Consider the following 14,452-nt stretch of genomic DNA (forward strand, 5'->3'; position numbering starts at 1 on the left):
CATTCCATCCTGCATCCTTATACTACAAATGTTAATTATTTTATATATGGACTTCACTTACGGAAACTTCTTTAAAAAATTGTTATTAAAATAGATTTGATATTAAAATATATTTGATATTAAAATATATTAATATAATATTATATTAAATATATATACACATAATATATGATATTAAATAAGTTTGTTCTTTCTTTGATGGCATTTAAAAGGAATTTACTTACAGTAAAACCAAAACCAGGCCTTTTAACTTCATGCAGAACCCAAGCATTGACATAAAGCTTGCCCATGGAATATTAGAATGCAGCTAGGTATGTAATTAGAAAAAGCTCTGTTTTTCTAATCCATATAATTAAGCCCCCCCCCCAGACTGTATAATAATGATAAAGGAATTTATTTAGAAATTGGTTTTATTAACAACCTCAAATAGAAGCCTTAAAACTAAAGGAAAAAAAACTCAATATACAAAGGTTTCTTAGAAAAGACACAATGAGCAGCAACAAGAATGTAAATAGACACTGGGAAGTATTTTGTTCTTGTTTTCATTCATGCTACTTTTGAGCTGTATTATGTACAACGCTGCCAAGGTTCGGCCAGTCCTTTAGATGCAATGACTTTTGGGTTGGTTGCCACGCTTTTCGTGGTATTGTGGGTCTTGTATATTCCAATCAGTCTGTCTGCAATCTCAAACATGTTGTTTCGCAGGGAGATGATGATAAATTGTGCATTTTTTGTTTGCTCCTGAAAAATAAGTTATCTGCATTAGCTCACAGGATTTCAGAAAGCTACATTCTTGTGTAGTGTCTGTGTGCAGGTTTTAGGAGCTGTGGATACTTGGCGAGAACCATGCCCATCAGTCACGGTATCGTTAACAGAACTACAGCTGATGACTGCTCAGAACCGCACAACACTCTTAGCGTGCTTGGCTTTCAGCACAAAGCACTGCAGCTGACTTAAGCACGAGCTTCCCGTTTTCCTCTTTTACATGACCTGTTCAAGTGAGTTCAATTAAATATAAACTTTGTAGATATTTAATATATATTTATATAGTTTATATTTAATATATAAGTTTTGTAGATGTGCAGCTCATCACAGTTTTAACGTGAATCCCACCGAGCTTACTGAAGATGGGGCTTACTAACTTACCTGAACGGCTCTACCAAGGGCTGTTTTAGGGATGTAAAGAAAAACAAACCCATCTCCACACACCCTTTGATAAAGAGGCCAAGCCTTGAAGGGCTGTAGTTCTGGGACACTGAGGTACAATCTGGTAAAATACCTAGATTTGGTAGCACTTTAAAAACAAAACCACCCTTTTTCTTTAAGAACCCAGGAGTAAGAGTGTAAATTCACAACAATAAGGCATTGTTGAGGCAAAGTTTAAAATAACAGTTGCAGATAAAGTGCTTCCCTTATTTTAAGTAGCTACGTCATAATCTTTGGCACTTCTAGGCTGTTCCCAAAACCACTGGTTATACTTTGGATAATTCTGAAAACTTTAAGTTTAAAGCAGCCATGTAAATGTTTGCTCATCTTAAATATGGCGCTGACAGAACTTCTAAAGGCCTGAAAGAAAAGGCACTGAAAGACACAGATCAATGGAGCTTCCTCACTGAAGCCTGAGGGAAACAGCTCACGTTAAGGAAATGGAAGCATAAAACCAAGGAACCTCGACTGCACGTCAGAGTGAAGTCACGAGCTTGGGTACGTGAACGCCTACACTAAGCTGACTAGAGCTGATCAGTGGACGTGTATTTTAAAGAGGAAGGAGTAACGCAGGGATAGGCTGGAGCACAGCACCACCGGCAAGTAAAAATCTGCTTAGTACGTAGTTTCTGCACAGTTATTTGGAAATAGCAAACCATTCAGAATTTTTAAGTCTGCTTTGTAATTGTGGTACCACTTGGCCTTTACGAGCAGAGGAGGAAAAATCTTATGAAAAAACAGGCTACAGTAGTTAAATACTTACATATATGTAAAACGCTACAATAGACACATTTTTGAAGTCAAGTGCTGCATCAATCTCATCCATAAAATAAAGCGGCGTTGGCTTGTAATGATGAAGTGCAAAAACTAGAGCCAGTGAGCTTAGCGTCTTCTCTCCTCCTGATAAGTTAAAGATCTTCTTCCAACTTTTCTTTGGAGGCCGAACACTGAAACAAGTTAGAGTTTGTACGTTATTTCTGTTCACAATCAAAATAAACACGCGGTGTGAAAAGGGAGTCAAGACAGGAGGGAGTTCTTGGACGACACAGACATCTGAAGAAGCCGGACAAACCGCAGGTGAGCTGCTTGATACTCAGTCCTCCACAACCGGGAGGCAGTGAGCTGCTCACCAGGGGAAGCTCTCAGGGTGCTCACACAGCTGGGTGGTCAGCTGGGGTCTGAACTTGAGCTGGTGTAGCACTCAGCTGTGCTCTGGGGGAGGCCTAACACTTAAGAATTGCTATTTAATTATCTTTCAAAAGTGCTATTCTATTAAGTAATGAACATACTCTTGGGACCATTTATGACAGAATTTTACCAAAATGACTGACGTGATTCCCTAGGCTGAGTTAAACGACGTGGGAATTAACAAACCTGGGAAATTACTTCGAAGTCAAAGCTTTCTAACTGCTGCTAGTTCTGTATTTCTCCAAGTGAAACAACTCTCTTCATTTTTTCAATGCTAAAAAGTTCTGGCTTCTGTCAGCATCTCCCAGTGTTTGCTAAGAAGTAAGGCTACCTTGGTTTGCTGATGGCCACAGAAAATTTACTTTAAATAAAGTCAAAAAAGCAATACAGCAAAAGAATTACAGCACTATCAGGTATTTTGACAAACCTAAACATGATTCCCTCGGAGAAGGGATCCAGACTGTCTACAAGTTCCAATTCAGCATCTCCTCCCAAAGTAAGCATCTGGTAGTTTTCCTTCAGTTTATTCGTTATTAGGTTGAATCCTGCCATAAATTCATTTAGCCTCTGTTTCCGAAGATCTTCAAAAGCTTGTCTAAATTTGTCTCTCTCGTTGGTAATTTCATCCAATTCAGCCACACGTTTCAGGTATAACTCTTCCTGAGAAAGAAACACAAAAAACACAAAACAAAAAAGTGCAGTTAAAGAAACTGTCTCTATTTTAGATTTTAAGCATTTTTTTCTTTTTAATATAATTTGAAAACTCATTTTCCCCTGAATGACGAATGGCTTTGAAACAAAAAAATAGACAAGAACAAACCCTCCCTTTTTTATTTGTTCACTTCTAAAATGGACTCCTACAGTCATTTAATTAACTTGAAGTCCTCATTAAACAATGAGTGTCTATTTTAGTAGCTCTGTGCTTCAGGTAACCTTATGCCTCATGAACTCTCTGCTCGTAAAAACTGTGTAGCTGGTGTAGATCATCTCTCGTTCTGCAGGAACATTAAAACCCTTCTGGCTCTGCTTTTAAAAATAACTTACTTTGTCTTTATATGTACTGCCAGCAACGATAAGGATCTTTATTTTTGTGAGATGGTCTAGAGAGCAGATAGAAAATCCTTATTTTAAAAAATCTGTTGAACAGTCCAGCAGGTTGAAGCGAGTATCATGAGAAGAAAAAAATCTTAGTGCAGTGTGCATCTGTCCCGTCAAAACTAGGTGACTCTAAATAAGCAAACTTTCACAGAAAAAAGTTGTCTTCACCTGGCATCTATGGCATCAAATATACAAGCAGCCTGTAAGCTCCTAGATGCACCTTTCACATGTAGCTAAATATGAGCTAACAAACAGCCGGGATGCTAGCAACAGCACGGCATGCAGAGGAGAAAAGGGAAAAAATTCAAGTGTTGCATTTTAGTTTTCAGGCACAACAGAAGGGAAGTGAAGAACAGGACCACATTTTCCTTGCATGGTTATAGATACTTTCTCTTGTCACTTAGCTAAAGAGTGGATTATTGCATGTAATTCAAGCAACAAGATACATTTGAGCAGTCACCTGAAGCAAAACGCATGATTGGAAAGCTATCTCTGTACTTCACCAGCAATTATACCAGTATCAAGATTTACGCACTGGAAAACAAAGCCACGTACAGAGCCTTGCCCTGGCGGAGGGGCGTACCGTACCGTTGCGCTGACAGGCAGTGCAGTATCAAAAAGGCGAATCCTACCACTACACGACAGTAATTCAGCTTACCTTCTTCCTGTATTCTGCAATAGCACTAAGGTTTGGTTTCATTTCATGACACTGGGCTTCCAGGAGAGCTATCTGATTAGTGATAATATCGGGATCCTTGATAGCCTCAAGCTCTTCTTGACTGAGCACTGGAAGTTCTTCAGGTGGCTTATTTTCTATGGCATGCAGTGATAATTTTGATATCTAAAATTAAAAAACGGTTACAAGAAAATTTTAAAGATCACATCAGTTATCACATGAACATGTTTCTATAACATTTTCTGCTTTAGTACATAGTGAACCTTCGAGATATCCCAAGTTTCTTCACTTAATTCTCTTTAAGATGCAAGAAAGACAACAAATATCCTTTCACCCTCTTGTTGTGTTCCTGAAAATCATATACCTCATTCTTCGAAATGGGATATTTCTCTCTAACAGGAGCAGTAGCGGATAACAAGGAGATCATCTCTCCTTTCCTGACTCCACAGAACTTTAATAACTATATTTAATACCTTGTGTGTGCAAGACTGAAAAGTTTCCCACACTACCTTTGCTTGCTGGGATAGCTACCCTAGCTACCCTCAAATGTACAAGGGTACAAAGGGCACTGAAAGAGCATCTGCTGGTCTAGATCCTTCTCTATCAGATTTAAATTTGGAGTAGGAAGGACACATAATACAATGATGATGTATCTTTATGATCTCCAAAATTCCAACTAACACCAATAAATCATGAGCTAAATATCTTTTTTTTTGCCCAAATTATGTGTTTTCTACTACACGGTAACATAGTAGTCTTTTGGGATCTCATAGATCAAGTTCTCTGAACTAAACAATTTCCTTACCTCTTTTTGCCAGTATTTAATCTTTGTTTGGTGTGTAGAAATATGACCATCAATTTGTTCGATTTTAAGTCTTATACTGAGAGCTTCCTTTTGAAGTGCATATTCATCCTCCTGAATAGCACTTATCTCCTGGAGCAAACCGCGATGCTCCTCCTGAATTGCTGGCAGTGCTTCCTACAGAAATGACAAAAGAAATGCGTTAATCAGTTGCCTGTGAAGCATTACCAGTTTCTAAGGTTTGCTTTCAATATATATTATTTATGGAGCTTACTCTCCACAGTCTTAAGTATTGATGTAAGCAAATACACTCTTGTAATTAGGTTGACCTGATCCCTGAATTCTGGAACACCACTTGTGAAAATATGCCACAGATTACGTTTTTAATCTAGATCTGGATTAAACAAATCCTTACCTGAAGATCAGACCATTTACTAGGACTATTTTTTATTTAAAGATCACCTTTCATTAATGATTATTTTTCATTAACAATTAATTTTGTAAGAATGCACACAATATACTGTTGGACAGAGAAAAGAACATTTTTTGCTGTTTAATTCCCATATGAATTTTTGGAGAATGAGTAGTAGAGTAACGTCAAAAAAAGGCATTTTAGGACAGTGTCATCAGGTCTGAAGCTCAAATTGCTTTTTAAATGAAGCTGTCGGCTAATGCAACCAACCCATTTCCATATTGCTAGGCCTGCCTGGAATGTCTCAGGATGAAGTTTAACAGACACCAGCAGTTAGGACACCTCTGGCACAACAAATACTATCTACAATTTATTTCAGAGTGCATTCTCTATGAAGAAACACCCCAAATAAGCAGTATACTTACTTCAGCTTGCCTGCGCTCATTCATAACCTCAGTGGCTTTGTCTTCTAGCACAGTCAGCTCTTCTGTTAAGTCTTTAATTTCTTTCTCATTATCTCCAATTTCCTTCTCAGTGCGGAGAACAGCCTCTTCAGATTTTTTCAGGTTTCTGAACGGATACCAAGACGTTTGTATACTTTACAGGAGTGCAAATACGACATAACGTAATCCAGAAACACGATCTTAGGAAGCCTGTTCGCTAGCTGTTGATAACCCAACACGTTATACATAGTCTCAGTTTGAGGTAAGTCAGTTTTGAGAAAGAGTTTATGACCTCCTCCCCTCAGTTTTCCTCTAGCCATAAAGAAGTGAACACACATCTCCTCCGGCCTGACAAATCTCCCCCGTGAAGATAAAGATTTAAGGGTAACCAGACGTGACTTGTGGCTATACAAAATTGCTAGGCTTGAAAATTGAACACATCGATGTCTACCATACCTTTGCGCGCTCTTGATTGCCACTTGGGCTTTAGTAATAGCGGAAGTATGTTCATCTATTTCTTTGTTGATCTTATCAAGTTTGTCTTGGTGTACTTTAAGTTTGTGATTATTGGTGTCAATTATGAGGTTATGTAATCTTTTGACTTCACTTTCCATTTTACCAGCTTTTTCAGCAACACGCTCATAGTCTGTCACAAACAAAGTGGGGTTAATGTCATTATGCTGTCTGTAGGAGCACCGGGCTGTTGCAATACATCAAAGTTCATGTGACAAAAAGCTCTGCTACGTTAATATCTTGAGAAACGTACATACTTCTTTGCATTCCAAAAATTGTTTTTTTACTGTGGCAACAAAAAATACTACTCACACCCTTCTGACAAGTGTTACACCACCAAAGCATTTTTGGTGTAAAGCATCACTATAATGTTTATATACTCCTTAAATACATTTATTAGCTATTTATTATTTGCTCCTTTAAATGATCATAACTATATTTTTTATTTATAAGCCCTCTCTCCACCACAAGTACCTTTTTTGTAACCATCAAGGATTTTTTCCAATTCCTTCTGTTTGTTTCTGTCCGGAGCAGTAGCAATTACGTTTGCTTCAAGTTCCTTAACTTGGCCTTTTAGAAGAACCTCTTGCTCAGAATAATTCTACAGAAAACACAGCTGTGTTAGAACTCCATGCTTTAAAAAAGATCTTTGATACTGACAAGGACTGTATTAACTCGAGGCTGAGAAACTGTTCTCCCACACATGCATGGAGAAGCCAGATAGTGCCTCAATAAGAAGCTTGCTCACCTGGATACTTGCTGTATACTTCTCTAAAGTATTTCTCATTTCCTGAACATTCTGGCGTAGTTTTGGTACGTCTTCTTCGAGTTGCAATTTCTCTTCTTCACACTGTTCTGCTCTTTTGGAATCCTTCTGCAGTTGAGATTCCATTCTGCTGATCTACACAAAAATGAGATGTGATCACTTGCCTCGTGTCACCACCACAAAACACAGCATGTTCTCATTCGTGTGCTAGACAGTCTGTGATTTCTTAAAACATGAGATGAAAGTGAAGTAAAAACTTCAGAATTTGCTGTAGCTGGGCAGAACATGGAGGCCAACTTCTGAGATCAGTGAGAAGTGAAATAAAGAGGAGCAAGCATAACAAAAAATAAGCTGTAGGATCCCTGTCAAAATCGCTTGTAATAGCAAATTGGGAAGCTTAAGTCAGTAGTGAAGGCAGAATCCAAAAAAGATACAAGCAGAAGCTAGATGCAATTTCTATTATCGTTTAATTGGTAAGATTTGGTGCTTGTTGGATTTCGGGGTAATCCGCTGTTCGGAAGACAGGCTTCTGCATGCAGTCACTGACTAAGAAACCAAGCCTTAAGATTTACCTTCAAGAGTAGGAGTAAGCCTACATTTCAGATCTCAGCCCATTTTCTTTTTCTACATATAAGGAAGTGTCTTATAGGCACAGACACGAATGTACTTCAGCAAACTACTGTTTGTGTGTCCTCAGAGGTAAGCAGATATTCAACCCTTGTTCAAAATAAATTCAGAAGGCAAGCTGTATTTTGATTTTTTCAAGAATATTCTTGACATTAAAAAATTGAAGAAGAATTCAGCCACTTCCTGAGAAATCTTATAATGTTACAAAGCAATGGACCAAATCTGTCTTTTTGTGCTGCTGAGCTCTGCAGTGCAACTGTTCCTCATGGTCTGTCTCTTCCACATTCTCACACCTACCTTCAATTAATTTCCAAGCTATTAAAAATCTGCACTATGGGACTAAAAATTAAAGAGGCATACAGTGGTAGGAGTGTGAACAAGTGTGCGTTCACACACAAGTGTGCTTCAGCTTTATAAATCACTCTCAGTGTATCTTGCATCTTGTTAACCACTCACTCGGATTTAAAAGGACATAGGGCATATGCATATGAAGTGCCAAACCATAAGGAACTTTGAAGAAATTCCACTTTTAATTAAGATGATGCACTAACCTCTTCTTCTGAAACATCAATTACAACCGAGGAGCCCATTCTGCCCTTTATTACTTTATTTCCACCACCGGTCATTGTTCCTAAAGTAGTAAAGAGGAAAAGAAGTTAGCGCACTAATTTTGCATAGATATCACCTATGAAGCACTGAATATCTAAGTGTAAGGTTGCGCTTAAATACCTGATTGCTCAATGACTTCCCCTTTCAGAGTTACAACCCTCCACCTCTTATCTTTTTGGAAGGCTATTCTGGAAGCGTCTTCCAAGGTATTAACCACAAGGGTATCACGTAACGCGAAGTAAAAAGCCACGCGAAAGGTCGTGTCTTCTGTTTTCACCATATCAAACAACCGAGGAACATTTTCAGGGGTTGGGATTTTTTTAAGGTTTTTTTCCCATACAGCCATCTACATCAAAGAAGGTAAATAAATGAACGAGAGGATAAATTATGAAGTCATGTCATTATTGTGCGGTACGTTAAGTCTTTAAAGCAAATGTAATCATTCTCTAGTTAAGTGTAACAATACTTCTCAAAATGGTAATTAACTGTAAAGCTTCCTTCCTTAGGGATCTTTACTTACTTGCAGCATAATTAAAAACTCACTGATAATCCATTTGTCCCTTTGCTAGCAAAACTTGTTGCTTAAGTTTCATAGCTTAGTTACTATATTGCTAGGATTAAGTTTGCTAATTTATGAAAAAAATGAATATAAAAATTACATATATATAATATATAAATAAAAATAATAGACTAAAGGACACACCAAATATTTGTTGTAAGTATGCAGGTATCCAAAAAGCTTTGTAATTCTCTGTAATTAAACTTTATTGTTTGCTAGTAGAATATTCTAAGGTACCAACATCCTATTAACACGTTTCATATTCTACCTTTACATGTATTAATACATATGCAGCGTAATATATCAACGTAAGTCATATTTATACGTATAGACACTAATACATATCTGCAATATACAGTATGAACACTCTGCACCTGAGGGTATATCAGTAACATAATTTGTTTTGCCAGGGTGCCAATACTTACTTTGTCCAAGGCTATAAATGTGGCAACTCCAATTCCTGTTTTCTTTAAGAATTCCACACATTTCTGTGCAATATCGATTGTATCGACAACGATGTAGTCTAAGGCACTACAAGACGATGAAATAGCAACATCATACTTTTCATCGATAGCTCCCAAGTCTCCCTAATAATGGAGAGGTGGTAGGGGAGAAGCAGAAGTACTCTGATTAGCTTGGCATCAAAGTTTTGTCTTGGTATTGAGAGAGAAGACCAAAACTTTACATAGAATGAAATGAGATGGAAACAAATTATAAAGCTGTTGTTTGTTTGTTTTGTCAAAGACCTTAAATCTTAGTTAAAATTTGCAAATTAGTATCGCACCTGACCTCTCCTCCACACTGCTACTTTTATATTCCTCATGTGCTTTTTCCATGATAGAAGATAAATTCATATATTTAGAGCTTCAAAAGTGGTAGTAAGTGTGGCAAAGCAAAGTGGTAGCACGTATTTACGGTCTGTAGAAAAAGGTACATTTTCTATGCCAGTATTTTAGCGAGGCAGTCCGGCCTAACAAAATCATTCCATATATCCTGTGTATGGTTCTACCATTGGTCAGCTAGTTCCGGACAAGGCATTTACCAAATAGATGGTTACCAGCTAATTCTACCTTCTGGGGTACCAGAAGATAAAAACACCACTCCACTTCCCTGGTATAGGTGATCCTAATTATCAAAGGAATCAGATCACGCCAGCTGTCAATCACAGCCCAAACACAGAAGCACAGGCAGGACCAGAGCACGGGAAGGTTACATGATTTTGTTAGTATACTTGGCTTGAACATAAGCTTTCTCATAGCCACTGCCTTTCCTTAGTCTCAAGGATAATGAATTTCAATAATCTTTTTTTTAAAAAAAAAATGATACCAAGCCCACGGGATTTGCAAGTCCGACCAGATTAATAAGAGAATTGAGGAATTCTACCTTTTACTTATTTACACAAAAAATACTCTGTCGCCATAAATTTTACGACTCAATCTATAATGGCCTTTTAAAAATTACCAGTCTTCCATATATTCCACGAATATTTCCAGACTTCTTCTGCTGAAGCAGAGCCTCGAGCACTTTTCCTCGACTGCGATTTTGTGCTAAAGAACTTTTGGCTTCTTCTACTTTTTGACGCAGACTTAGAACAAGATCCTTCACTTCTGTTTCATGTCTTCCCAGCTTCTCAAGTCTATTCTCTTTCTAACGGTTAAAAGAAAGACGTTATCTTAGCATCAGAAAACCTACTGTATTCAAGGACACTTAGATTCGTCACTGTGTGAGCAATTAAAGCAGCTATTGACAAGGAGAGGCAGCAAAACCAGAAGAATGGCTAATGGCTGGGATTTGGTATATTTTGATATGGTACAACAGCTTATGAAGTGGGCTTACAACAAGGTATTGGGATTTTTTTCTGTGGGGAATGAGAGTGGAGCAAGAAGTGAAATTCAAATGGCCCCGAAACATAGCCATTTATCTACCTCACCATGTCTAATTGTTATATTTAAATTGATTTCCTTGCTGAGATGCACAGGATTTAATTTCCCGTACTTAATGTTAACATTTTCTTAATGCAAAATACATTTGAAAGCAGAGACTTAGCTTCAGTTGTTAGCTGAGTATCCAAATGTATTTTTTAATGCTATTTTATTGGAGGAAGCTTTTATTTTCACCATGATAACTGCTAAAACAAGCAGTAGGACTTTGGTTTGTATATCACAGCATTGAATTATAACTCAACGAAATGAGAAAGTTCGGTCTCACCTCCTTTAATTCCTGTTCAGCTTTGGGTAATTTTGCAGATATGTCTTTGATAGCAGCTTTCCTTTCTTTAAGAGTTTCAGAAACAGACGTCAGAGTCTCCTTTGCCTTATTTAAGTGAGACACAGCAGTGTTGTGACGACTGAGGTAGATATCAAGCTCTGCCTGGGCTACGTCCATCTTCGAACGTGCTTCATTCACCGTTTTATTAAACTCCATAAGCTCCTTCTCTTTGGCCTGCAAAAACAAACGTTACAAGTCAAAACAGACAGCTGTGGAATTTATTATGCCAAATGAAAAAAATGATGAGAAAACAGGCATGTTCTTTTTAGTAGCAGAAAATAGACATGAAAATTGTTAGTTAAATAGAAGAACAAGTCTATCTGAATTTATCAACAAACTTGGGTAATGCAGTGAGAGTATGAAGTCAAAACAGTCCAAACCTCTTTTTCTTCCTGAATTCCTTTTGTTTCTTTCTTAAGGCTATTCATAACCTGCTTGAGTTTTTCATCTTCTTCTTCTTTTGCCTTTTCAAGAAGCTCTTTCTTGGATGTTGCATCGCTGATACTTTTTTCACTATTCGAGGATGAATTTTTCAGTTCTTCTACCTACAGAAGGAAAAGATTTTTAACTGTATGGTGTGGCAGTACCACGTTAATGACGAACACATTATTTTTTTAAAGATTAGATGCATCGTGGCTCTAGCAAGAGGCCTGGATTTTACTTGCAAGGCTTGTTCACTTGTAGAGCCAAGCTGTAGCTTCACGCATAAGAACAAAAGTATTTGAACCACAGTAAGGCTTAATTCTTATACACCTACTTTCAAAAGGCTATTTTTTGATTTAGTGAGTGATTTAAGATCTAAAACAAATGGTAGCAGCCAACTTGATAAAATATATCCATTAAGTTCATGTAATTAACTATGAAAAGAGAAGAAAAAATGTTTAAAAGGGTAAAAAAATGTGAGAACGAGAAATACGCCTGTAATCTCAACAACCATGGCAAAAAGATGCTTTTCAAGACCTGAGATCACTCAACAGAACTGAGAAGCAACAGGAAAGCTTCTGACTTCGCCTGTAGGCAGGAACAGCCTGGTACTGCTGGCCACACTCCCATAGTAAGATGTGCAAGGAACAGTTATTTAAGGGATAAAAAAATGCATCACAGTTTTGCAAACAAAAACCCCAGCTGACAAATGACAGAAAATACCTGGCTGAAAAATTTAAAACATTTTTATGTCTTCTTTGCTGCATGAAGTACAATTGGTGTCCTTTTTTACCTTTACCCAGCTTCACAAAAATGTTCTTATCTACAGCAACCAATTACATTTCTTTAAGTAAAACAAGTTGTAGCTCACACTACCTTTTCCTTGTCCTTTTGAAGTTGCTTTTCCAGTTTTTTCATCTTGCTTTTAGCATGTTTTAATTTCTCCCTTACTTTAACATCCTGCAAATCCAACTCAGTAAATTTTGTTTTATTTTCCTCCACAAATGTTGTAATTTTTTTGAGTTTCCTAGAAGGGAAAGAAGAAAGAATTATCTACTCTGTATCTTAAAAAAAATAATTTCAAGAGAGCTTGGCTTGGTGAGCACGCAGGATTTAAAACAATACTAAGTCAGTTTTTGTGAAAAACAATATCTAACATTTACCGTGTTCACGGTATTTTCCCCAGGTAAATGTCAATTACTCAGCAAAGATCAATCAGTAAAAGCAATATTAAACACATTTTCAGAAACTTGATCTTTTTCTACAATAATATTTGTGATTCACATTTCTCTCAAATTACTGTGGTCTCAGAGGACGAGAAGGTTCATACTGTAGTCAGATTGAAGAATAGTACCCAGATAAATCAAATGTAGGGAAATTCAATTCAAAGATCAGAGTTTTATACAGAAATCTGAGAAAAATACCTACCATTCATGTACCTAAGCATTATTGTTATGTATATAAAAAACTGAAACAGAATTCCAACTTTTCTGTACAGTTAGCATGAAAAAAGAAGTATGTACTTCTATGTCCATAAAAGAACGGGTATTTTCCTATTGTTAACTGTGGATATTACACAGATTTCTAAAAGAGAAGCAACCTCTGGACCAAGTCAATCCAATGAAAATATTAAAGTTTATTTCTGTGTAAAATACCACTTAATACATGCCAGAAAATCTTGATGTATACTATAAGTGACACAAGGGACCCACAAGGATCATTGAGTCCAAGTCTTGGGAAAATCTGATTTTTTTTTCTGAAAATCCTGGGAATTCTAACACCATACCTATGCAGAACATATCAAACACAGTACTCCTAGCTTATGAATCCCTACCTAAAATACTTACTTTTCAAGTTCTTTTAAAGCTTTATTCTTGGCTTTCATTTCATCTGCAAGTTTGCTGCTCTTCCCATTAATATCTTTTGTTTCTTCTTGTGTTTTTTCTTTCTGCATTTCCAAATCACGTATTCGTTTCTGCAGGTCATAGCTAGAAAAAAAAAAAGTATTACAAAACCATCATTTTTTCGATAAAATCGACATTCTTAATGAATATTTATTTCCAACAATCTGACGGATAATAAAATGATTGTCAAATATTAGATCCTAATATCCATTAACTTTGCCAATTTAATTCAAAACAATTTTGATATTTCAGATAAAAATAATCTTTAAATGATTTACTTTCTCATTTTAAGTATAGAGCTGTAAGAGGTCAAACTAGCGTTGTTTGTAAGAAGCTGGCAAGCAGGTTTTCTTTTGTTTTTAAGTTTTTAATGAAAATGATCTATCGTTATTTGAGAATTAACTTTGTCACTTGAAGCTAAAATCACTAGCCACAAACCATTCAACTAGCTTTGAATAGCTGATATGTCTGTAAAGAAAAATGAAAAATTTCTTATTACAGATGTGGACGCAGAGTTTAACACCCCCACTACCACATTAAAGCCAGATCTCAATTTCAGCAAAGTACTTACATATAGTATTGACAGATATGATTCTTTTCTTTAAACATTTTATTTTCCAAAGAAAGAAATTCAATGGCTTTATTCTTGTCCGCTTCTAACGCATCCTTTTCTTTTTCCACCATTTTAATTCTATTTAACTAGAGAAAACAGACAGTTAAAGCTGATTTTAATGCTAGGAGACAGAAGAACAATCCGTGAGAAAAATAAGCTCCAGACCCTTTATAACACACAGACAACACCTCTGGAGAGATGCCGTCCCACAAGTAACTCTGCAAGTCTATTTATTACTGCAAACCTTCTGAAATGAGAGATCACTATTTCCTGAGCAGAGTCTGTATTTTTAGGGCAATTCAAACAGTCATTTAAGAATAAAAAGGAATCCTACAGATGCTAGGA

General features: G+C 36.7%; 1 protein-coding gene across 1 annotated transcript in view; it reads right to left on the reverse strand.

Moving 5' to 3' along the window:
• Positions 1-369: 369 nt before the first annotated feature.
• The window catches only part of SMC4 (structural maintenance of chromosomes 4), a 34,898-nt gene continuing 20,815 nt past the window's right edge, over positions 370-14,452 (reverse strand). Inside the window, exons 7-24 of the mRNA XM_035334387.1 lie at positions 14,066-14,193; positions 13,438-13,578; positions 12,467-12,617; positions 11,548-11,712; positions 11,108-11,341; positions 10,361-10,546; positions 9,325-9,486; positions 8,461-8,686; positions 8,283-8,362; positions 7,087-7,239; positions 6,813-6,939; positions 6,282-6,471; positions 5,808-5,952; positions 4,974-5,147; positions 4,151-4,333; positions 2,822-3,054; positions 1,970-2,153; positions 370-741 (exon numbers count right to left, since the gene is read on the reverse strand). Of these exons, the coding sequence (XP_035190278.1) occupies positions 568-741; positions 1,970-2,153; positions 2,822-3,054; positions 4,151-4,333; positions 4,974-5,147; positions 5,808-5,952; positions 6,282-6,471; positions 6,813-6,939; positions 7,087-7,239; positions 8,283-8,362; positions 8,461-8,686; positions 9,325-9,486; positions 10,361-10,546; positions 11,108-11,341; positions 11,548-11,712; positions 12,467-12,617; positions 13,438-13,578; positions 14,066-14,193 (3,036 nt within the window). The 3' untranslated portion in view covers positions 370-567. The remainder of the gene's footprint in view (positions 742-1,969; positions 2,154-2,821; positions 3,055-4,150; positions 4,334-4,973; positions 5,148-5,807; positions 5,953-6,281; positions 6,472-6,812; positions 6,940-7,086; positions 7,240-8,282; positions 8,363-8,460; positions 8,687-9,324; positions 9,487-10,360; positions 10,547-11,107; positions 11,342-11,547; positions 11,713-12,466; positions 12,618-13,437; positions 13,579-14,065; positions 14,194-14,452) is intronic.

Source organism: Oxyura jamaicensis, chromosome 9 (genome assembly GCF_011077185.1).
Source record: "Oxyura jamaicensis isolate SHBP4307 breed ruddy duck chromosome 9, BPBGC_Ojam_1.0, whole genome shotgun sequence".
NCBI classification, from domain to species: Eukaryota; Metazoa; Chordata; class Aves; order Anseriformes; family Anatidae; genus Oxyura; species Oxyura jamaicensis.